At 45.0% G+C, this 24,380-nt stretch overlaps 1 protein-coding gene across 1 annotated transcript in view; it reads right to left on the reverse strand.

The window, feature by feature from the left end:
- Positions 1-24,380, reverse strand: part of LOC107219814 (roundabout homolog 2) — a 213,955-nt gene that overhangs the window by 7,691 nt on the left and 181,884 nt on the right. Inside the window, exon 3 of the mRNA XM_015658160.2 lies at positions 2,171-2,324. Coding sequence (XP_015513646.2) covers positions 2,171-2,324 — 154 coding nt within the window. The remainder of the gene's footprint in view (positions 1-2,170; positions 2,325-24,380) is intronic.

Here is a 24,380-nt window from a genome sequence, read left to right on the forward strand (position 1 = left end):
TGGCGTAGAATTAATAGGTTCCTGATTGTGTCCTCTAATTTATAGTATCAATTAATTCCAGTGGCGGTGTGCGAATCCCCCGAGTCGAGAGCCCACGCCAATGGAAGCGGATTTAATTTCTATTAGTGAGTCTAATTTATTACCCATTCAACCTCCGGGCGAAGGGGCGATCTATCAAAACAAAGGAAGAAACCGGTAAGAAAAGGGACTGGCGAGGAGGTAAAAAAGGGAAGTAAGGGAACCGTAACGAAAAGACGTGGAGTCAGATTAAACTTTAATTGCGTTGATCCATTGAGATTCGTGAGAGGAGATTCTGTCGCGAACAACGAAAGCCCACTGAGTTCCGTCCTTCAGGACCAGGAGGATCGTTAACGGAAGAAAAACGATAGACGGCCGAGGGGATGAGGACTGTGCTGCGAATCTTTCTAGCAACTTTAAACCGTTCTTCTTTTCCTTCCTTTTTTTCTCATACCTTATCTTCGATTGCCCAAGGGAGACTTCCCCGTGGATTTGAAACGCGACCTCTGCTGCTGCACTCCCTTATACCACTTTGGAATGCTTTCAAGATTAATACGTATCGCATTGAAATGAAAGATGTATTTCGGTTAATGGAAGTGCGGAACTCAGCGCCAACCGTGAGATTAAGCGTGGCAAGGAATCAAGTTGAATGATGGATAAGGGTGTGATCGTTGCACTGCGAGGAACTTATTCTCCAAATCGTTGAACAGAATTCTAGCACAACGGCTTTTATAACATCGATCGAATCAACTTTCTGAGACTTCGTCTTCACAAAGCACTCCGAGCACTTACAATCAGTTTCAATTCTCATTGAACACCCACCTCTACACAGCACCGAGTAGTTTACTCAATTCCTGCTGCAGCGTTTCCTGCATCGGAGCACAAATTATGCAACGATACTGCAGACGTACCTGTACCTCGACGCAAATCGCTGAATAATGCAAAACCTACCTCTACTTTTTCTCCCCCATCACCAAAAGACTCGGGAAAACACGGCGTTGAACACAAAGCTAGCTACACCGCGCCCTGCCGATGTCTCTTGAAAAACTGAGACTTGAGCGAAACGCGAAAATAACAGGCATGGAGTATCGACTTTTCTGCCGACCAGCTCACCGAGTGATGGATATATGCGACTTGGAACACAATTGTGAAGAACCAGCTATCCCAAATGCAGCATTGGTTTGACGACTTGGACGTCATCCTGGTTCCACCTTGCTTAGCTATTTTCCCGGGGAGCGATGCAGCATGCAGGGAACGACGGGTTTTGTATTAATTCTCGGATTCTCGCCAGGAGGGAATCTAAGTAATGACCGTGTCTCTCCTTTACTGAACGTGGACAAAGATAACGCGCTAAGAATAATGGGACGACATCCTTTAGCGCCATTCTCATGCAAATACATGCCAGATTACGACCACGTTTCTGTCTTTGGATTATTCTCATTGGTCGCGGTTCTCTAAATCTTCGTTTCTATTGGACAAGAACCGACGGTTTTATACCTGTGTCTGTCTAGGCAGGCGGAGCTGAACCATGCAAGTCTGGATTTCTTTTGCTCGTTTTAAAAAAAGAAGCAAAATTAATCATCTGAAATTATTCAGCTGCTGTATTTAGAATCTAGTCAATTATTTTGTACTTTCTTATTTTTCTTCGCGCATTGTGCTCACCCAACGCCTACAATCACTTTTTTTTCTTCTCTTGTCTGCCTTTGCAGGATTATTTCCAAGAGTAGTAATTCGTAGATTTCGTTATCTCTCCACAAAAAAGAAGCTACAAGGTCTATGGTTACCGAAATTTTAGCCGACCACTCTCGCAATCGGGATCGCGAGATGATCGTGAAGTTTTCTGTGCTCCAAGAGCCAGTGGAGTTTCTGGTAACACGGACTCTGGGCGTCTGATTTGTGTCCGCGCGGGTGTTATATCGCTTTCACACAACTGGTCGGATAAGATCTCGTGTTGCTCACTGGCTCTGGCAAAGAAAGCAACGCGAGAAAATTTCTCTCAAATTCAACTTCCCAAGCTTCGCCACAATATGTTTAGCACGCGTGTAATTACACGGCGTAACATTTGTCCGTGACATTCGGCTTCGAGTTTCGTCTTAATTTTCAACCGCAAGCAATTACGAGGCAAGAGATCTCAGTCCGTCTTTCAACTCACCGTTTCGAAGCCTCCAAATCGACGACGTTTCCGTTCTTCTTCCACTGGAGCGAAGGTTCCGGATTTCCTCGTGGCGGACCGCATTCCAAAAGCGCTGTTTCCCCGGCAGCGACTCGGGTGTTTTGTGGTTCGGCTCGAAACTCGTCTCGTAACACTGAAACAAAGCAGGAAAAGAAAAATTAGCGACTGAGTGAGGATCAGTTGGGAAACGCGTATTTTTGGGGCAATCGAACAACGCTTTCTCTCGAGCTGTTTTCTACCAACGGGGTAGAATAACCCCGAAGGTTTGTTCTCCGATCGGAGAGAAAAGCAAGGAGGAATGTACAGGAGCTTGCAACTACTCTCTTGATTCAGAGCGCAAATCGATGGCAACACCATTTCTCAGAGTCCTTGACCGATTCCATTGAGAAGTAAATAAGGGAGCGGAGGTTGAGAGTCAACCTTTAGCCACCCCGTTCGCCTTTCCAGTCCTGCACTTGTCGGGCGCGACGTCGAATTCGCCGGTGCCGAGGAGGCAGCCAGGGGTGGAGGAGAGGTGATGCCGTTCTCGTTTATCGCCATTTCTGTCACCCCGACGTATACTATTACCATTTATCACCGGGTGGACTTGGACCATTTAGGAAATGTTCCGACGTGCGAGACGCTGCGGCAAGAGACGTGGCGAGAGGCGAGGAGAGCGGATTTGGTGGTACGCCGAAGGGGTGGTAAGGGGGAGCGAAGAAGAGTTTGGTGGAAGTCCCTTAAGGGTCTTTCCGTCCTAGGTATTCTGCTCAAGGCGCGTGGATGCATTGTGCCATCGGCCCCTTTAATCTGGCTGCGCGGTGCATTGAAGGGTTGGTCCTGGACCCGGGTCTTCGGATGCCGGATGAGATGAGATCGAAGAAAGCCTCTGGGGGACTTCTGACTTTCGGGGTTCCTTAAATCAATGTCTTCCTTGCCGGCAGTGGGCGTGTCTGAGCCGTAGACAGATGTAGAGTGAATTCGGAGCCGAATACGGGCAGGCTGCAGCGTGTCTTTTGGGATAATGTAACCTTTCATTTGGAAATTGGACGAAAACTGTTTCACTTTCACTATTTTAGCGGAAGGTATCTTTTTAGTTTCCCGTTTCGCTGCTGTCAGAGAAAAAAGGAAGTTATTGCAATCGCCCCGAAAATGAAAAGTTGTTTTCACTATATCTCGACGTATCAAGGTCTAGGCTTTTTCTCAATGGTGTAAAATTGAATAGCGTTAAAAGCGCATGAGACATTTCGTTAGTGTTGTGCGAAGGCGATACAGAATTTTTCAAGTCCTCTTATCAATATCACTGTGAAATTCCATAATGAGGCGTCAAACTTTATATACATATACATATATGTATATATGAATGGTGCAACCCGCAACCGCACCGCGTGCGCATGATTATTGGATAAATATTTATAATATAACTGTCAGTATATCTGGTATATAAATGTATCAGTGCGAATGAAGGCTCTCATTATTCTAGTACTCAGTGCTCATAAAATAATGATCTTCGTTAATTAATTGTAAACGTTGGGACAGTTATGAGGTAAACTCTTGAAATTGAGATATTTCTCGGAAGCCTTTTGCAAAGAGGAAGGAGTAAGATTAATTCTGATCCTTTGACTCTCCGTTCGTTGAATCTTGAGCGGTTTTACGAATCTCGCTAATTGAGACGTTACGTTTTAACGAGAGTTAATATTACATTTGTTGATTCAAACGTAGGGGAAATTAGGATGACGTTATATAGCGGCTGAAATACCAAACGTTATAATAATTTCTTTTGATCGTTGCAGACTCGAAAGTATTTGCTTGCCACTGGGTACAAGTAGTCAGCTGAATAAAGTACATGCAACGTAAATTTAGATGAACGTAAATCAACGTGTTACTAAACAATTTGCACGTTAATTATTTACTGTGTGGTCTGAAGCAAAATACGTATTTTGGAACCAAGTGCAATATTTTCGAATCTTTTCATTTTTCAACCTTGATTCTAAGATTGACGACGATTTTTGCCACATTTACGAGCACGAACGACTCGGTGAAAGACGACACGGTGAAACAATAATTAACGTGCACGAGAATCGTTGTACCGCCGGAATCATTATTCAGGGTGGTAACAGGCCTTTATACACCACCGTGGCGCAGTAACTTGCGGGTTATTTACTGTATCGTTAAAGCGTGTTCAAGCGCGCGCTGCAGCATCTCATAACGACTCGCGCTAAGGGTCAACACTTAAATACTTAAGCCGGTATCACGTAATTGTAAATCGCATAACAGCGGGGGGCCTGGCTAGCCCTGCAGTGAACATGCGTACACCAGCAGCTTAGAAACAGGCGTACCCGACTCGGTCTTAGGCGAGATTAGTCGGCGGTCGCGGTGCCGAGCTCAAGCTAGCTCGACCTGATCGATTGTAATTGTAAACCATTACAATTCGACTAATGCCAGGGTCGCAATTGGGGTCAAATCTGGTTAGAACTATAGGTGTAAGACTTCGGAGCGGGGGAGTTGGTTGAAACGGAAAGTTAATCCGGAGGTTATCTGATGCCTCGTTGCACGGTGGTGCGGTTCAATGTGGGTCTTCCGGTGGTTCGCACCGTGATGATACTTACTCGCTTTATCATAGCTCAAGAAATGCGATATCGCTCCGCAGGTGCTTGCATAAATTTCGTGATTATGCGCGTAGTTGCGTTGCATCTCCGGCAGCCTTTATACACTAATGGCCATTTCGGCCTTCGGCGTAATCGGCTTTCGGTTACAACGGACGGAACCGTTCAGCCGAAGGATAAAGGGCCGTGAAATGAACCGCTGTAGATTCACCAGAACAAAAGGAAAGCCCTGAAGCTTTTGTTGTGACGCGGGTCAACGGCGTAGGTGTCGTTAATTCAAATTGGTCATGAGTTTGAACTTTTCCCTTGTTTTTTTCAATTCGTTTGAAATATCTTCTTTCTTTTTTTGTCTTTCCTTTTTCGTATATTAACCAGCGCCGAGGGGTGATGTGTCGGACGGGGGAGCTTTTATATATCTCGCACATACCTGCCAGCCATCTAACTCGACTTGCGCACAAAGGAAAACGATGAAAATCTCCATAAAAACAGCAGTCCATTATCACGCAATAAAATTTTTTAACAAAACCTAACGACGCTCGTAAAATAATTAAGATTATACACAAGCACGCCACGTTTTATCCCCTCCCACTATCCCCACGGCAGGGACTCTAGTTTCCTGATCGTTCTAGTGGCGCGAATTTTGAACTCACGTGAGTGTAAGCTCGGTTTTATCTATAAAACCGCGGAAGGATAACGCGCTGGTATTTTGATAACGGGTATCGCGAGTTAAACGAGTGGCGACTTGAGGTTCGCGTTGGGCATTGCTTGCACTACCTGATGGCGTGCTTGAAGAAACGAAGCGCCGTATAACACTCGCAAGTCTGAGTGTGTTGTTCCCGTTTTATCGACCTCCGGGTTGATTTTACGCTTTGATGCTCAGCACGATATATTCGCCTCATTATACAGTCTCGAGACGCTTTCAACAAATCCGAGTAAACGCGCTCGCCGTTCCGCTCGAGTTATTTAGTGACAAATTTTTCCACACTGCCTTTGTCACCTGGATCGGAAACCTCAGCTTTTTGATCACAAGTTTTTGAAATCAGACCCCTTTGTCTCTGCCCTCCCGGAGTCTGAGAGCTGAGAGTCATCCCCCGGAGCCGATTGAAATCCCACCCTACCAAGCAGCGTGTCCAAAGCAACTACGGAAGATCCAAAATCGGCCGGATATCTGGCGCGGCTCGTAAATCAGGAGGAGATATAGCTGGACCGTACACGTGGATCTAGAATTTGAATTCGGTGCACGCGTGCCGATTGCTACGGAGGAGAGACGCGTGACCGTTTTGTCGTTGTCCGGGAGCTTTCGCGCAGCAGCCGGCAACTGGTGGTGGGCATGCACATCTACGTATACTTTGCACGTATACAAGGGTGTAGGAAATCACCCTCGAAGGATATTCCGGAGGCCATCACTAGGTCACGGCCGATAGACAATTGCCCATTGTTACGAGAACGGCTCAGAGTCCCGACCGCCCGCCTCCAGCTTTTGTCAAGGGACGGTTATAGAGAATGGCGCGAAAATTGCTACGATTCAATCATTCCGGAACGTTATGGAGTGGAAACTGCTGCTGCATCATGTTATACGCGCGCTCTTAACGATCTTGCGGTGCACGCGTCCGCGTCACGGACTTCATTGTCGGACGATAATGACGTTAGGAAATCGGTTAATGGTCTCGGGAAATTATCTCCCGTATACCGGTATAATAATGCGACTGCGAGGAGGAGTTCGACGGTGATAACAGCGAGACTAATCGAACAATAGAACCGATACATTTGCTGGCATACATGATAATTTCGAAGTCAATCGAAAGTCAGCCGGGGATCGGAAACTCATCAGACTTTCACGTGCTCGATTCTCACGATGTGAGGGATACGATACTTGCCAAGTGATACAGAAACAGAGGCCGGTGTTATAGGTATATGTATAGTATGTATACCATTTCATTACGATCATTCGGCGATCGGTTACGGTATATGTGTACACCTACCTATGTATACTTGCCGAGGGTGGATACCGAATGGATACCTATAAGTTTTATCAATAAGTTTGGGAACTTAACAGACGTTCAATCCCATCCGGCTTAACACCCGGAGTTTTTTCTCCGATTTATGGCTTATTATAGCGGAAGCCTGGAGCTTGTGTAAGACTCACAGGCGTGAAACTATGCAGTTGACGGCTAAAGTTTGAGCAAGCAGTTTGAGCAAGCAGAGCAAGACCGAGAATTCGCATGACGTTCGTTACGCGATGATCAGAGGATTCTGTTGCAGATTCACCACCCCAGTCATCTACGTGTACTTCATTATCGAGAGGTGTAGAGTGTTTCCTGAGTATGACGGACAGACGCGTGGAATGGTCGTGATTACTCACGTTGAACGTAATCTCGGGATGGATTGTGCGGTGTATAGATTACATTACGGGTTCACCTGGCATTTGCCGGCTTACCAAATCCTCGGCTCTCCCGCTTCTCTCGGTTCAGATGCACAAACACCACGACGCGACGACTGTACGCTAAAGTCAACTGACGACTGTGAGCAAGAGAGATTTGAATATTTGGCTTTACACCGATTACGCTATGCATACAAGTCTAACCCCAGTTTGAACCGACTCCTTGGGCTGTGGATCAAGCCCCGGATCAATTTTGTGGAAAATTTGTAGTTTAACTCGCGAACTGCCATCATAAGAACAACAGATGAAGTTCGCTCGTGCGAGGATATTGGAGAAAGAGGAGTGAAAGGGAATAAAAAATATAGATACAAAATGCCTAGCTCCGATATTACGTGGAAAAGGAAAGTGAAAAATGGGCGTCTATGCGAGAAGTCAAGGTTATTCGTCCCCCGCATAAGAAAATAGAGAGAAAAAAGGTATAAGATGTAATTAATATATAGCAGAGGAAATGTGAGGCGAGTAAAAAGGTTGAGCCGGGGCGAGGTGGACGTTGACAAAGAGGTCGTGTCTACGAGAGCAACAATTATATCGTTTGATTGTACGAAGTGAAAAAAAATCTAGCAAGACATATTTCGCCATGTCACGCGAAATTTCACGTGCAAGCGAAAAGGCACAATAATGGAGTCGTTACAGCAAGCACGTAGGTAATTCGAGAGCTGTCCCACTGAATAATACCGCTGTCCGATAAGTTTTTGTCAACTAACTACCCTGACCACGGCATTGCAATGTGCTTGGCACAGCCAACGTGGCGCCCGAGTCGCTGCAGGGGGAGCCATGAAACGTATACTTACGAGGGCAATGTTTGTATTAATAGGGATAGTGCGCTGACGCGCATGTGTTGCGGGGGTGCGTGCGGCTGGTTTGCGCTTTCAGCGCGTTATACGACGCAGGGGAATTCGTAATTTGTGACATTTGTTCGCAATTACCCAGGAACACCCTGCATGGATAAAAAGAATGCGAAATTAGATTAGATTCCCGGTGAAAAGTAGGCTACTGGATTTTATTAACGAGTATCGTACTGGATTTAGGGTGTAATTTAATTCTTACGAGAATTATGTCGACCGAAAATTCATCCCTTACGTAGGGGACAATAAAACCGCAAGCATAACTCTGGCTCAAAATTCATTTCTTCCTGTAAATTTATCCAGGAATGGACGAATTTTTCGTATGCTTCCAATTAGAGGTGGCTCTCCTGGTATCTAATCTCGATGATCCGACGTATGGGTCCAATTGAAAAAGATGGCCGCGATAAAAGTTATCAGCTGATCTTTTCAGATGAATTACATGTATATTAAACTGCGAAAAACTATGTGCAAGTCGTTAAGACTTCAATTTCCTACATCGACTTAACGTACAATAAAAAATACGACAAAGTCCAACTTTATCTTGAATATTTCACAACTAAGAGAGGCCAGCTTAATCGGAATTGTTGTACGCGGAGTCGGGCTTCAATCAAACAAGTTCAAATAATACATCCGTTTTGACCAAAACTGGTAGAGGAAAAGATAACTCGAGGGAAACAGGAAGCAAGAAAAGCGCAGCGATGCGGAAGATCCGGGAAAATCTCGGCGGCTGTTGCTTCGCGAAGAGGTTGCAGTTTCTGTTCGAAACTGCCAAGCAATTAGCAAGCTCGTCTGGAAGGATGCTCGGGTCGTGCTGCAGGAAGAAGAGAAAAAATAAGATCCGCGTAAGTCGACAAGGGCGGCTGTCTAATCTCGCGATTTTCACGTCGTTTGCGTCCGTTTTAAACCAAAGAACCGCACGCTCAACGAGTTCCTTCCTCCCTTGTAAAATACAGCTCAAGAATTCCTTGCACAGCCGCGTTCGGTAAGTGCAGGACAATAATAAGCGATTTAGCTCGCGAGAATTTTTTGCTCCGCGGTGCAACGGAGCCGTTCTGCTGCACCAGCGACGTTGCATTGGTCCACGAACCATTATTTGCGGCCTGCGAAGCAATCCGTTTAATTTAAACGAGCAGCCAACAGTAGCAGGGTTACACCGTGGCGTGTTGTTTCACCGAAGTTTACCGAGTCTATGTACAACGACTGTTGCACCATAATTCATCGTTGCGGGTGAATTAAGCTCGGTGCGCTGCTGGATGCGTTGTCTGTGCGGCGAGAGAGGAAGAGACAGAGAGAGAGAGAAAGGAGAGAGTGCAACGTTTTTAGCGAATGCACGGGTAAAGAATGAATGCGCATGGATTACGATGCAGCAGAGGTCCTGTTCTCAATTAGGATAAATTAACAAGCCGTGGGGCTTTGGGAAATTAGGTGTAATACATCCAGGGAGCGATATTGTCGGCATATTTCCTCTGCGAGACGTGATACAAAGCGTATTCTCTTGTACAATCGAACGTGCGAAGGTAAAACGCGTGCGGTTCGTCAACGTGACTCCGTTTCACAGAGTTGGTAACACGTTCGTGTTGTATACCCGAACAGAAGCCAACACCACGGATATCTGGGCATCGGTATCGCGATCGGACGGTGCGGGGTAATTGCGCAGGAACTGTAGACTTTGAATCCGTTCTAAAATTAACAAAGTAAATTTATCTAACCCGTCCATTCTACGCGTTGGACGAATTTACATAGGAATAGCGGCGTAACCAGCTCTTATTTATGCCCCGCGGGACAAACTCACGCGATCCTATTTTAACACGACACCCCGTGCATCGAGTGCCTTGCCTATTCTACTACCTGACCGCCTATACCTGCGGCGTGTGTATTCTAAACGGGCGATAGTCCATTTTTATTCTCTCATTTCTAAATGGCGATGTTGCCGGTTCCCGGCTCGAGGAATCGCTCGATTCCCGGCCTCCTTTGCGCAGACATTGTTATATATCTTTGCATTCATTTTTTACCTGCAGCTACAAGGGTGTGGTCGTGATGTATATCAGGCTTCGGGATCTGTTTCATTATACATATTCACCCCACCTGACTTATGCGCGTTCGACAAATATTCTTATTTCAATGAAAGTCACAAGGAAGGCGAGCCACCGTTTCATAGGATCAGATAGTACCGAGAGAAAAATGATATTGGAAAACTGAGTAACTGTGCAGAATTGAAATATTTTCAGTATTAACAACCGATAAAGAATAAAACAATTCTGACGTGTTTTTCTGCTTTTAGCGATCTAGTTTTCAGAAAAAGCAGATCATGGTTCAAGTTTTGCGACATAACGGAATCGAAGTGATTTAAATAATTATAAACATAATTCGTCAAATAATTGGAAATGTTTAGTCTCGTTTTGACCCTCACGATGCGAATGCTACGAGTAACGTACGTTTGGTGGGTGTGAGAGTAATTCCGTCCCTTTTAAGCTGATGAACAAGCGGGGATGCAAGCTCGTTTGCAAATGCTTCCGCGAATCTATTAGGTAATAGTTTTAATTCGCGGTATGCCGAGATATACCAGCGTTGTATGAACCTGCCCACCGGAGTGATAACTGGGTCTAACTTCTGGGCGTTGAACACTTCGAGAGTCGCCCTTACTTGCGATAATGTCAGGTTGGCATTACTGAGCTACTGGGCTAATTTCAGGTCCGTGTTGTCAGGGATTCGGCCCTATTATTTCGTTGAACTTAAAACAGAATCAGATTACAAAGGTGGGAGAGGGAAACGGGGCTTTGAGGGTGGCAAAACTGGGTCAAAGACCAACCGGCTTAATAGGGGTAGGTAATTGATTTTTCTTTAGCTATGCAGATCATCGTTCACCACCGCAGGTGCTTCCATATTCTTCTTGTCGTTGTTGTTGTTTTACTTCGGCAAAGTTCCTTTAGGCCTCAGGTGCGAATGGCCGTGTAAAATGTTAACAGATTAAACAGTTAATCCCGAGTACTCGCATCAGCAGCGCGGATATAATCACCATTGGGATTACGTCTTTATCGGGGAAAAAAGCTGTCTAAGTGCGGTATTCGCGTAGCTAGGCTTGGCACGCGATGTAAAATAGACCCGAGAAACGGAAACAGCGAAAATAAGGGACTGATAATTGAGGAGCGAGTCTCGTGAGAGGCAGGGTAAAAAAGTAAGAGGAGAAAAGCTGCACTCGCAGGGCGAGGATGAGAAGCCCTCGGAGCAGCCTTTGTTGTGTCAACTTGAACGACAGCGAGTTTAAGCTCGAACACTTTCTCGCGTAACTAATCTAGCGTTACGATAATGCTAATCCTGGCTTATAGTCTGCGTTCACTGTTTAGCATCGTTTTAATTAACTGAATGTTTAGCTGACAGCACGGAATAACAACCCAACAACCGTGGGCACGTAAAAGTAACTAAGCTCACGCTATGTTGTCAAGCCCGCCTCGCCACCGCGCCACCGAGGCTCGTACGTCTTGCTGACGGCCTCTGATGATTTATTTCAACCCTCGTTCTGTTCGCAGATTAAAAATTTTTTTTTAAACGAGTCTCCTTCACGTATATATGGTTAATTCTCGCTCAAGTCGAAAGGGTTTTGAATGCTTCAAATATTCACTCTCAAGTTTGACTGAAAATATTTTTCAAAAATTAACAAAGACCAAAATACAAGTTAAAAATTCGTCTCATACTGAATCAGGGTGAGAATTTTGTTTTTTTTTCTAACTTCTCCGTAAAAAAAAAAAAAAAAAAAAAATATCAAAGTCAAACATAGAAGTTACTGAAAGTTTTCAATTTATATTCAAATTCAAAAATATCCTGTCCTTGTTTGCAATGGGAGTTCGAATTATGTTTTTTTGTTAACTTTGTGTGACAATGAGTATTTTATGTTGTGGAAATTTTTCTCTCAGAGTGAGTCACGTTTGAGAAAAAATACAAATAATAAGTGTAAAATTAACACGCTGTAGGATATAGTTTTGCGTTAAAAAAAAGTACATCCAAAGTTTTTTTTAGCAAAAACTATTAGTCGGTATTCAGAACCGCTTCGACTACAAACCTGATTACCTGACGATCCCCGATCAACGGGACTTTTGTAATATGTATGATACTCGGTCAAAGGAAAACAATTATACACGCATAATTCATCACTCAAGAGTTGTAGACTTGCGTGCAATCAAAGGAGAGCCGGCATCGTTCAGTCAACTATTTTTTACCCAGAACCGCAGACATTTCACCCTGTTCCGAGTTTAACAATAAGTTTTTAGCTTCATAAGAGTTTCCAATTCACGCCAAGTTTATCGCGTGACAATGCCCACCGGTGCACCAGATGCGGGCAGGTATAATGTACATTGCGAAAGAGCGGAAAAGCTCGGTGAATAACTTTGACGCTACAGGTGTACAGCTATAGCCGAATGGTATCTGGGTTCGTACCTTGCGCAGCTCTTTGGCTACACGGGGTAAAATGTTGCGACTTCTCGCGAGCTTTTGAATCTCAATTCTTTACACAGTAATTCAGTCGAATATGTATAAAAAATTTTTGTCGTTTTCTATAAAAAAAAGTGTGTCGAATTTGGCGAGAAAATGGTGGTGTAATATGAATGAGAAACGGTAATTGTATTTATTAATTTTGCCAAGCTGCTGTTTACGAGCAAAACGGTGTGAATATTTAACCGAAAGTATCGGCAAGTTCAAACTGCTCTTTCAACTCGTTTCCTCTCTTTCTTTTATACTCACCCACAAAAATTTATCGGAGAAGTTGGTGGGTGAAATTATGGCCAGTTTAACAGCCCACAACTTTTTCAATAAATTTCCCCGCAGATATAGGTATACACCTACTCGTGTGTATTATATGCGTTGAAAAAAAAAAGTTTTTCAGAGAGGAAAATTTTAAGCTTTTGGATTCTTCCTGTTGAATGTTTATGAGAAAGTTCGCGACTCCGACAGATCTTTTGAAAACTCTCTCTCCTTGGAACCTGATTCACATGGTCAGAAGTTCAATTCTCGAAAGTGGCATAGCAGCAAAACGCCACCCTGTATTTTTGTGCTACACGAGACATCGATTCGCACAACCAGACTGCAGCTTTTCGAGGAAAGCGTCTTTGTCAGTCGGCAGTGGACTTGGTTGGTTGATTTTGCGAACCCTCTGACATGACACATCCTTGGGTACACAAGCGATAACTTTGTTACGGTATTTGCAGGCACGAACCCCTTGATGTTTCTACTTTGCTCGTTGCCAGTTAGGCCCTGACCCAACCCCCATTTACTACCTACCCCAGCTAGTCTAAGTGGGGTCCGCACGCGGTCTTAGATGTAAGCACATCTCCTCGCCTTCCTCGGTTAGAAACATTAGCTGATTAAGATAGGCCTGCGCCGTCGGTCTCCGGCTCGGAACCTGTTTGCCCGGAGCTTGCGGTAGTTTTGCGTAATTGCCGAAGGTACGTTCTTGGATAGAAAAGTCAGCCGGGCAATATAAGTTTCAGATTCATAGCTATTATACTACGAATAAGGAGTGACAAATATGACTGTTCAAATCCTGCTGTTAGGTGAAATGAAAATACGTTTCCTGGAGGAGAAGTAAAACAGTTCCTAGCGTTCACGCCGAATCCGGTTTACGAAATCAGGCAAAATCCATAAATCCTAGAGTGCCTCGGATATATGACTTACCGTTTCCGCACAGTTAGCGATTTAATATCGCTAAGTGTTCGAGGCATGACTCTTCTTTTCATTCCATATGCCCTCTGCGCAACCGCGTGAGCACAAGGCTGGTGCAAAGCGTTTCAAAGGAATGGGTATTACACGCTGCCAATCGAAATACACACATCGAATGTCGATACGAAGCTATTGATATTGATGAGAAAGAAATTGTTCAATCCCGATGAAACCTCGCAAGTTTGAAAATTTTCCCGTAAAGCATTAAGTATACACGTGTAACCGGTGACTGCGGTACGCTCCGATTCTTCACAGTCCATTTGGTTATTAGTGTAGCGAATTGCGAACGAAGCCGGTATTTGCACGCGTTAAGAATCCATGAATCACGTGATTCGTCGGGGGTTGCTTATCGGTTTCAGTGGCCGGGGTGAGCACAGCGGCATCGCAGGGCGAAGGGCGACGCCGAGACCTGCATGCTTGCCCTTGTATTAGGTATATCTGGTAGGAATCTTGCAGGCAGCGAGCCCAATTAACGAGCGAGCGAACGACGGATGTGGAGCGAAAGAATTGGAGAGCTCTTTGCCTTCAGTCGCGGGGTCGCGAAACTAATGAGAGTGACACGCAGCGGGCTCCGAGAGGCGAGGAGATCTTGGCGAAACAACGGGCCCTAAAACAATCCTCACTCGAGGAGCGGACGGGGGTTCGTTTCGACAAACGGGTGCCTAAGGGTCGTCGCTCGCAACAATTGCAGCGCGAGAAGTAATCTATAAAATCGCCTCCGATGCTTTAAAATATGCGCTTTGCCAATATTGCTCGCACTAAAAACGAGCTACGCGAAACTGTGTGCGCAGTTTCTGGATTATTCAAGAGTCTCTCTCTTTGTGCGATCTGAAGCACTGCGGAAGGAAGGGTGTCCGAGACTCTGTCGCCTTCAGGAATTTTTCGCGTAGGGGGATTGGGACAAGGGTTGCGGGGTTTTATTTACTCGCCGCCTCGAGATACGTAGTTTTTAATATTACCCAAGGAGGGTGCGGAGGACTCGGTTTATCCTCCTTCCTATATTATAGGGGAACTTTGAGTGTGATTGAAGATTCGAGATGATAAAAAAAAAAAGAAAAAACGCATCGCTTGTTTCTCCAAACGCTTTTACAGTGTGTAACGAAAATTTTAGATATTGCAGAGAGATGCGGTACGCGATACGATAAAGTTGGCCAAGGTTTGTCGTTTTTTTATTTTATTTTTTTATTTTCTCAACACAAAGTGAAAGTTTGTGAAAAAAAAAAATTAAAAAAAAGAACAAAAAAAAAAAAAAACAATACGAAATTAAAATAAAATGCAGCTACAGTTTTTAATTATAACTTCTAATTAAACTGTTTCTTTAGCGACGAGGCACGTAAAACAGCCAGCCAGAGAAAATATTAAGTGAAGAAGATAACCGTCGCAACCCTTTGTAAACGTTGGGAAGGAAGAATAAATTGTAAAAATTAATCTACTTCCGTACACACAATGCTAATGGTGATTAAACAACGGAAACCCTGCAGCGGGATGAGTCATTCTCAAAGAGAAGGATGGGATACGTGGCGATGTCGCGAAATAGGCTCAGGAAGCAAGAAAAATAAAAAGGGACGAACCGTAAAGTCCTCGATTGTCTTTTGTAATCTTTGGAATAACCCAAGGCTGTTTTTTCGTCCCCATTATCGACCTCCAAAATTTTTAACTAAAATCTGTACGTTGTTGATCCGACAGGAATCGGTCTCATTAATTAAACGCTTGTCAAGAATTTATCACATAACTTAACGACGGGTACAAAGTTTTCTCTGTCACTTACCTACTATCCCCCCTTTTTACTTTTCTCGTATTTTATATTTTGCTTTCATCAACTTGTATATTCGAAATTTGAATACGCTTGAAAAACGTACATACAAGCCGTACGCGGAATACGGGATTCACACCTTTGAGGAACAGTTGTTGCCGGGGTGTTGTTTTGTACCGTTGCGTTGGGGTAAATTCACGCGATATAAATGGAGCGAACAGTCATTATCGGTCTCGTTTTACATATAATATACATATAATGTGTATATATATATATATATATGCGCTGCAGTAAACTCGGCGACAAAGGAAACCGAGGAGAGACACTTCTTCTTACGGAATAGGAAAGGCCTGGAGGCGGCGACACCGAGTGTGCGGGAACAATGATACACATTAAGATAAGGACATGGCGAAATAAAGGCTGGCCACCCCTATATGGCGTAGTGGGTGACCGGGAGAGAGAGATAGAAAGAGAGATAGAAAGAGAGAGAGAAAAAGAGGGGGAGGGAGTCGGCGAACGAACGCCGTTTTTCCGTTTATTTATACCCTGCCTTTAAACGGCGGACGCGATGCGGTCGCCGTGCGGCGTTCCGCCGTAAAGTATCGTCGTCTTCTGTTTTAATGAGAATTAAAGGGGAGACCGTAAAACCGTGAACTTGAATTTACGCGGGTAATTGAACTTCTTCCAGGACTCGTATCACCGCGGGGATGGTGATAAAAATCCACCGGCTCTCCGAAGGGCGTAGCGCAATACCGAAAAGGACTTCCCGTTGCGACTGTCGTTTTACCACAAGATATAGGGGGCGCGGTTCTTTGAAGAATCAGCTAAGACTCTTCTGCGGGATGCCAATATGGGTGGAGGTACTTCAAGGGAACCAGAATGTCCCGGAAGCTGATAACGGTCTCATACGAATACCGATTTTTTTTCTGGAGTACTGTAAATTCGGACGGTTTCGAAAGATTCATCGATAATGTTTGTTGTCGAAACGTCAAAAACCACGTTTTATATAGTCAATTTGTACAAGTACGTTTTTCAGCATGAGAATTACTTCGTCGTCGTGAGGTTGAAGGTACACCGTTAGTCTAATTTGACTTCACAAGGCAATGTATATAAGGCATGATATGTCGGCCGAAACTGAAAAGAAAGAAAATCCCCGTACTCCAGTGGAACTGGCTCGTCTTCTGAAAAGTCGAAGTGTACCAATGGTCTACCTTCAACCTTACAACGAGCAATTGGTATCTACTGGAAAAAACATTCGTATTACGTTATATCACGCATTCATCTCGATCATTTGTCAAGATATACTGGCCACCTTGAAGCAAATAAGAACGTCACGAAATTCCATATCGATGCATAGGTGAAAATGAAAACGAGTGAAGTTGCCAGGTGAGTAGTTAAAGACCTTGAACCCGTGACCTCTCACCTCAGCAACCCTCGAGACTTCACCTTTGATCATAGCCCTCCTCCGGCTGGCCGATCCTCCTGTGAAATTACATCTACCCGAGAGAGGTCGAAGGGAGTGATAAATTTCACAAAGTCTAGTTTCACGGAGCGGCGATTTTCCACTCGACGAAGGCACGGAGAGCCCGGAACCCACGAGGATCCAGGGTGTCCTCGGCAGTTCGGTAACCGAAGCGCGAGGCGAGGAGCCATTATGCAGCACGCATGAAGCGGGCAGGGAGCTGCTGCACACACCATATTTGATATAATTAAACTGCATAAATAAACACAACGGTGCACGTACACATCGGGACCCTGGTCGTTGCCGCTTCTGCTTCTGCTGCCGCGGGTTGCTGGTCGCAAGAGCTCATTCAATGCAAATGCCAAGCGAGACCGACGCTGACCACTTCGCTGACCATTACACATGGGCAAGCTTACGTCGATATGTATACACGTGCGGAACCCGTCGCGATCATTTTTCGCGAGTATCTTTCCGCAGCGCCCTTTTTACCCGCTCGATGAAATATTTTCAACCCTCGCCCCCTTGGGGGATGATATTTTTCTCCATCGATGGAATCGCGCGAGTGCCGCAGCACGTTTCGAAGCCCGCATATACCTTGCAGACGGTCAGTGCGGAACAGTTCGTTCCGTGCCATTCCCAAATCAATTCTCGTACCGAATTGGCGAAGCGATTGAATTCCCGTTGCGGGTTTTTACCACTACCGTCTAGATTGGTACAAATTGGGCATCGAACATCGCGCGAGTTTCATTCATTCGTTGTACAATTGGGATGGATAAATGGGTCGGCAATTGACGGGTTTTATGGAGGAAAAAGACTGGCTATGGAATGTGGTTCTAATATGAAACAGGTCCGTCCGTGATCATCTGCATTTGCTGTTCGATGTTGTTCCAGGTTCAGTGCAAAATTCATTGTTCACCCGGCAAAACCGGGCTGTTCGTTGCTCGATGGCAGGATGCGTATAGCGAAGTAGCAAATAAACGCGTTATGCGCGCATGCAAGAGATACTTAACATGGGCAAAGTATGGGAGGTAATATAGGTACATGCCTATTCGGAACGAGGCGACGTGGGGCAAGCCCATCGTCGAGATTCTATATAAGGAGCGCTCTGTGCAAATGAGACTAGGTACTGCGTATGTTCAACTACCTGGGATAATATGCGATTTATACCTTTCAGCGAGGAACGTCTAAGCCCCCCAAGACTCATATCATGGGCAAAATCAAGCGCACGAAGAAAATTAAAGAGAACTGGCAATGATACCGTTTGCCGAATTTTTCTCGTTACTTACCCTCTAATTTATCGATCGAGAAGTAGAAATTTGATTCTAGCTCGCGAATTTTATTACTTCGGACGAATATTCGAATGTCCAATCAAAGTTTGCTTATACATGAGGTTTCAGCTTTCGTAGAATACGGTACAAGTTCAAAAATCATCGCTGCAAGTTTCAGAAGAAGGAATAAAAATCTCCGATAATTTTCAGCTGTAATTTCTTATTTCTCTTACACGTTTCGCCTCGATCTTCCTGACTTTCGGAGCCAATCGACATCCTGAACAGTACAGCTGTTTCGACATGCCGCATATAACTTTACCAACGAGTCGTAAATTGTTTCCTACATGTGTTGTAGGATAGTATTCGCTTTACGACGTATCAAACATCCCAGATCGCGGCATGTGAGGAGAGGAGGAAAGAGGAAAGAGATGACTGTACGGGATCTAAACGGAGAGGAAAAGAAGCTTGGCTGTAGCTCGTGTGATTCACCGTGGCACGCGTTCGTCATTTGTTCACCTATCCGATGGCGCAGCCTCAGCTCCATATAAGCTTTCCTCTCCTTGGCGTGGTCGAACGAATTTTCTAACAAATCCACATTTCTTTTCACCTCCCGGCAGCCATTCGTCCACGTTCCCACTTTGTCTAATATTAAAAAGTCTCTTCTTCTCGGCGGAGTAAGTTTCTCACAGATCCTCGTTCGTCTCTCCTCCGCACCGCGTTCCCCGGAGTCGATAATCCCTCCTCCTTGCTTCGGTTATTGCCCACGGAGATGGTGGATGGTATAAGGGTCTATATCTCTTCGAATATGAAGAGCTGCGCAGAGTCGTTCAACCGCGTCACGGAGACATTGGCAATTCTGCGGCTCAAGCGTTTCGCATTATATACCGATCATCCGCGATTTTCATATAATATAACCAGTTATTAAAACCGGCTCACTTATTAGCGCCGCGGATTATAACCAATATTTATCTGTCGTTAAGCGGTTTCCCTTTTGCACGTACATATAGGTACTCGCTTAAAGTTGCTACCGATCTCGGTAATAAGCTCGATAAATAAAGATCAAGCTAAGTAGACGCAGCTCGTCGAGTCGCGCAAGCTCTCGTTAAGACTTCGTCGCCTCGGCACTCAAATATAAACATAACGATTTCCGTTTCCTATTCCGACGTCTTGGCGGTATTATTTTTTGTTTTGCACGCGCTTATTCATAACCCCATGCGCATCGGTATAGGTATAAAAATCCTCAACCGGAAAGTGTTCGCCATCTTGCAGCCGAGAAGGAATGTTTAACCAGGGTTGCTGTAGATGAGGATTAAAAAAGAAAGAAAAAAGAAAATATTATGCTTGAAAACGGATAAAATGAAGTGCATCATGTGAAATATAGAATAAAAACGAGGCGAATACTCGCGGAAAGGTTTAGGTAAAGAAACTCCGCGGGCTCGTTCAAAGATTCATCAGAATTCACTACGTTCACGGCAGACGTGCCGGATGAAAAATCAAAAGTGGAAGAATGAAAGCATTTTTATGGAACGTGGAAAAGCCGGTGCGGTTTAATGAAAACTCCACTCGCGTGCGGAGAGAAGAGAAGTCGCGCCACAGACGCTCAACCCTGGCTTCGACCCTCCAGGCACGCTTCATACGGTATATCTGCATTTCGTGTCTCTGCCAGGAGTGCCAACGGCCATATTAAAATCAGTTTACACAGCATTATGAAGGGGAAACGTGAAACCTTTGTGTGTGTGTGTGTGAAAAAATGAAAAAAAAAAAATTGTGTAAGTGAAAGAGGACGTTAAACCGCATTAAAAACTCGCGTCTCTTTATCTTCGCCTTCTTCCTTCCTTTTTATTATTATTGCTATTTGTTTTTTATTCGTACATTCGGATCTTAAAGCGGAATGAAATATACCTCCCCCCCCCGCAGGCGGGGTTCGAGTTGCAATAATCTGTCATTCTCGCAATACAGTATACAAGTTTCCGTGCGAATCGGATGGATGACTGCGGAAATCTAGGACAACGGAAATGGGCTGAAGAAGTGATGTCATAAATCATACTTGTACGGCCGCCATTTCGTTTGGCATTTTGCGTGAAAATTCTTCCTTACGGTATAATCTAGGAAGAGGAATGGTTCCTTAATGACTCTTTGCGGTCCCCGAGGTGATTCGTTGTCTCGCGGCGATCAGGAACGTCATTTGAAAATACCGTCGACGCGAGGGCTGAATGTCAGTGCAGCAGGCAACCCTTGTTGTCTTACGCAACGTGCCCCGAAAACTTTCATCGAACACACAACGCCGTTCGCGTTTCAACGGAATCGGCGAACCGCTGGGCTGCATTCCGTGAACGCAGGATGCGACTCCGAACCAGCGTCGGCGACGAAGAGGCGGATCGGCCGTTCTGTGACCCCAAGCTATTAGCGCTACAACCCCTGACGGTGGCCTCGGCGTCCCTGCACGCGTTGGCCGACAGACAACCCCGAGGACAAAAGCAACGTCGAAACATTCAGGGTGTCGTTGAATTTAATCCATACCACGGCACTCAGCCGCCGCCCCCATAGCCACGAGCAGCCTTTAATCCTCAACGTTTTCCCTCCGCACGTGTCCCTCGGAGTCGTTTTGGCCGTGAATATATTTTGACATCTCGCATCTCACCGTCCCCCGCCCCCCTCCTTCTATCCAACGACGTATACCGATTTAGTCAAACATCGAATGCCTCGTAGACTTTACTACAGTGTAAACATTTGTCAGCTGCACTTTTGTACGAAGGGTGGGTGAAAAACAGCCAGTTTTTATCGCACGAGGCTGTGGATTTTGCAGAATGAAAGGAAAAGTACACGTCCGACAGATGTAATATTGTTTGAAATTGGGGATATTGTTTCTAAGGTTTCAATAACAGGTTTAACGAGTATAACGCGGCAATTAAACGGTTGAATGAATTCGCGATCAACGAGCGTGAATAATTCGATGATAGATTTTTTTTTACAATATCTCCCTTCCCCTCCCTATAAACACCGTATTGCAATCAATTTCTCCGGAAGCTTCAGACTCATTCAAACAACTCCGGCAACAAAATTCCATAGAACGTACGAAGGGGGTTGAACTCGAATAACGTCACGTAACGGAATCATTGACGTAATCCAGCACGTATAGAAAATAACGAGTGAAACACTTTACTGGGGAAATGTGAAAAATGGTGCGAGTATACATATGTCAAAATCAAAATTTTGTAGAGGATGAAATATTTTCACTGTGAAATGTTTAATAATGTGATCCTTTTATCAAATCTTTCTCATCTTAGTTGATTATCTTTTTGTCGGAGAAGAAAGGAGAACTCGTCGAGAATGAACTAAGAAGCGAAGCGATGCCAAGTAGAAAGAGCAGAGAGACAATGGGAAAGAGTGTGAAAAAGAGATGAAGAAAATAGTGTCTTTTTCGCTTCTTTACATCTCTTAGCTGCACCCTCGGATGCTGTGCAAGGAGTCGAGACGAGAGACGAGCTACGAAAGAGTCCTTTTGTCGCCGCGGTTCTTTGATGTGAACCGTCACGTTTAATCCGCTCATATGAAAAATGAGTCGGATAGCAAAATGAAGAAGGATGAAGAAAGATAAAGAACCGCAACGAAAAGGGAGGGAGGACAGCCGTGAGATGGATTAAAATCGCGCGGCGTTTTTCCTCACTCTAACGCGAATATCTTTTATTACGGCATAATTGAATTGGAAAGTTGTGCAGAATAAACGATATTGCAGCTTTTATAAATTTTTGTAAAAACGAGCTGGTCTAATCGGTTTCCCAGTTATCTTCCGAAATCTAGTAGGACTCGAAGGCGTGAATAATTATAATAATTCAAGGTATGTAACAAAAATGAAAAAAATGAATAAATAACTAGTCGGACGCAAGTGTCCGCCTGTCTTCAAGCTGTACTTGGTGAAAATGAATAGTCCAGATCCGGGGATTTATAGAGTACATTCCTGTCTCCAAGTTTCGTTAGTTGGGTGACAAAACAAGCGATCCAACGGACTGTTACTTGTAATTTGCGCGCATACAGTCCTCCAATTATTGTAAATAACGGTCACGGATAAATCACACGACTCTTGAGGTTCAAATGAATCGCGCGAGATCAAAAGAGGCGTAATTCGTTACTTTGACATATTTTAAAGCGTCCACGCTCGCGAGCTTTTCCCTCTTCCATTATCGGCGGCCCCCCGTGCAATTCCCATGCTCCTTTTTCCATATCTATATCACGCTCCGTCCCCGTAAACTCGCCTATCTCTTTTTACATCTGAAATCCTGCAGGCAACGCCGGAGCGCCTCGCCTCGCGCAAATCTTCCTATAATTGGCAGGCGACTCATCCCGCGGCGTAAGATCGTATCGAAAGAAAATCCTTCGGGGACGCCTGGCTGTCCCGCTATCGGCTTCCTCCCCTTCCTCCCCCATCATCCCCTCCCGACCAACGTAATCTTTGCTAATACGCGGCACGTGACTCCGTGACGTAATTGCTCGCCGATACCTTCGTCGAATGTGATTCATCATTCCAATACTTTTCGCGCGATGCACGCACACCTTCTACTGGTTCACCGCGATTTCAAAACCAGCGCGTGCCGATTCGGTCATTAACAGGTCAATCGACATTTGTCCAACTTCGTTACGCGTATTCCAATACTTCCATTCGTCGAGTATAGGTACTCAATAATCGGGCAATTAGGAACGTCGGTACAGATTGAATAATTACATTTTACACGCGATGAGTTGAAATTTTTTGGGACAACACGTCGGTTTTCACTTCTATTTTATCAGCAGGATAGATTCTTGATAACGTTTGTCCGTTTTTTGTCAAACTTGAAACTTGGTAGGTACCTTACCATTAAAAAATCGGAACAGACTTACCGGAAAAATTGCATCACAGGTTATAGTGCAGAGTTAAATTTAAGACACAGAATAAGTCTCTCGTCGCGGCGTGAATTTGGCCGAGGTTTGTCATACCTGCAACAAACGAAGAAGAAATCTGAGATTAGAAACTATCGAATTACGAGGTAAAATCGATACGAAAACTTTTCATCTGAATAATAAGCTTTACGAGCAGGTTCAACTGGGTCGTCCTAATCTCGGCATTTATCAGGATAACGTTAATGTGATAGAATTCGTTCCAACTGCGGTGGTGGTTTCAGCTCTGATAAGGTGCGGAGCAATAAATTGGCGGGGTCCTTTTCCTCCTCCTCATCCGGGTTCTCGACCTTGGCTAGGTTGATCCGGCTTCAACGCGGCCACGGTATATGGTACAGGTACATTATACCCGATACCTACAGCGTACGAGATCCACGAGCAGGGTGGAGGATTTGGCAAAATTCCAGTCGTTAGTTCGTTAGTTATTGTCTGGAAAATGGGTCGGGTATAATTGCGCTGTTCGTGCAGCATTTGGGATTCCAATCCGGAAGGAGGATTTCCCTCCGTTTCCCAGGAGCTGCACCGGCGGCTCGCGTTCATAGGAAAACGGGAAATACGCCGGGCGTGCCAGAACGTGGATAAAGAAAAGAGCCGGAAATATTGTGACAATGAGTCCTCCGCAGCATCCCGCCACGACTGCTGCACCAGAGACCCCGATCTGATAAGACCGCCGTGGCACTGTATTTTTTCGCCAACAACAATAGCCGGCACAACGCGCGCATACACGTGCAAGCAGGTATTTACCTACAGGCTGTAATCCACCTACCTACCCACCTATCTACCTGCATGCTCTATTGAGCCGCGGCGAAGCGCGAGCTTTCGCCTATCTCGCCGATGTATCGGGGTGACGTGCGTTCCTGATCGCCGATTTGACGTCGATATTCCCGTCCTACCTACGTACCGTGTCAGCGGACTCGATGTATAAATGCACTGCCCGCGACGCCCACGACATCCAGATTTCACGATCCTGAACCCCTTGTCGTCAAGGCTCGACGTTGCGGTCGAAAGTTTGCAAGGATCAAGACCCGTTGCGGTTTTGTTCGTAACTGATTCGTTTCAGATGTTCTGTAATTGCTCGGCGCAATTCGAACACCGATCAAAGGCTGATCTTGATCTGAGAATGTTTTTTTTCTTATCAATCGTCAAGCAGTCCTCAACGGTTTGGAGAAACTTTTCAGTAGGTATTCGCAGCGGC

Source organism: Neodiprion lecontei, chromosome 4 (assembly GCF_021901455.1).
Source record: "Neodiprion lecontei isolate iyNeoLeco1 chromosome 4, iyNeoLeco1.1, whole genome shotgun sequence".
NCBI lineage: Eukaryota > Metazoa > Arthropoda > Insecta > Hymenoptera > Diprionidae > Neodiprion > Neodiprion lecontei.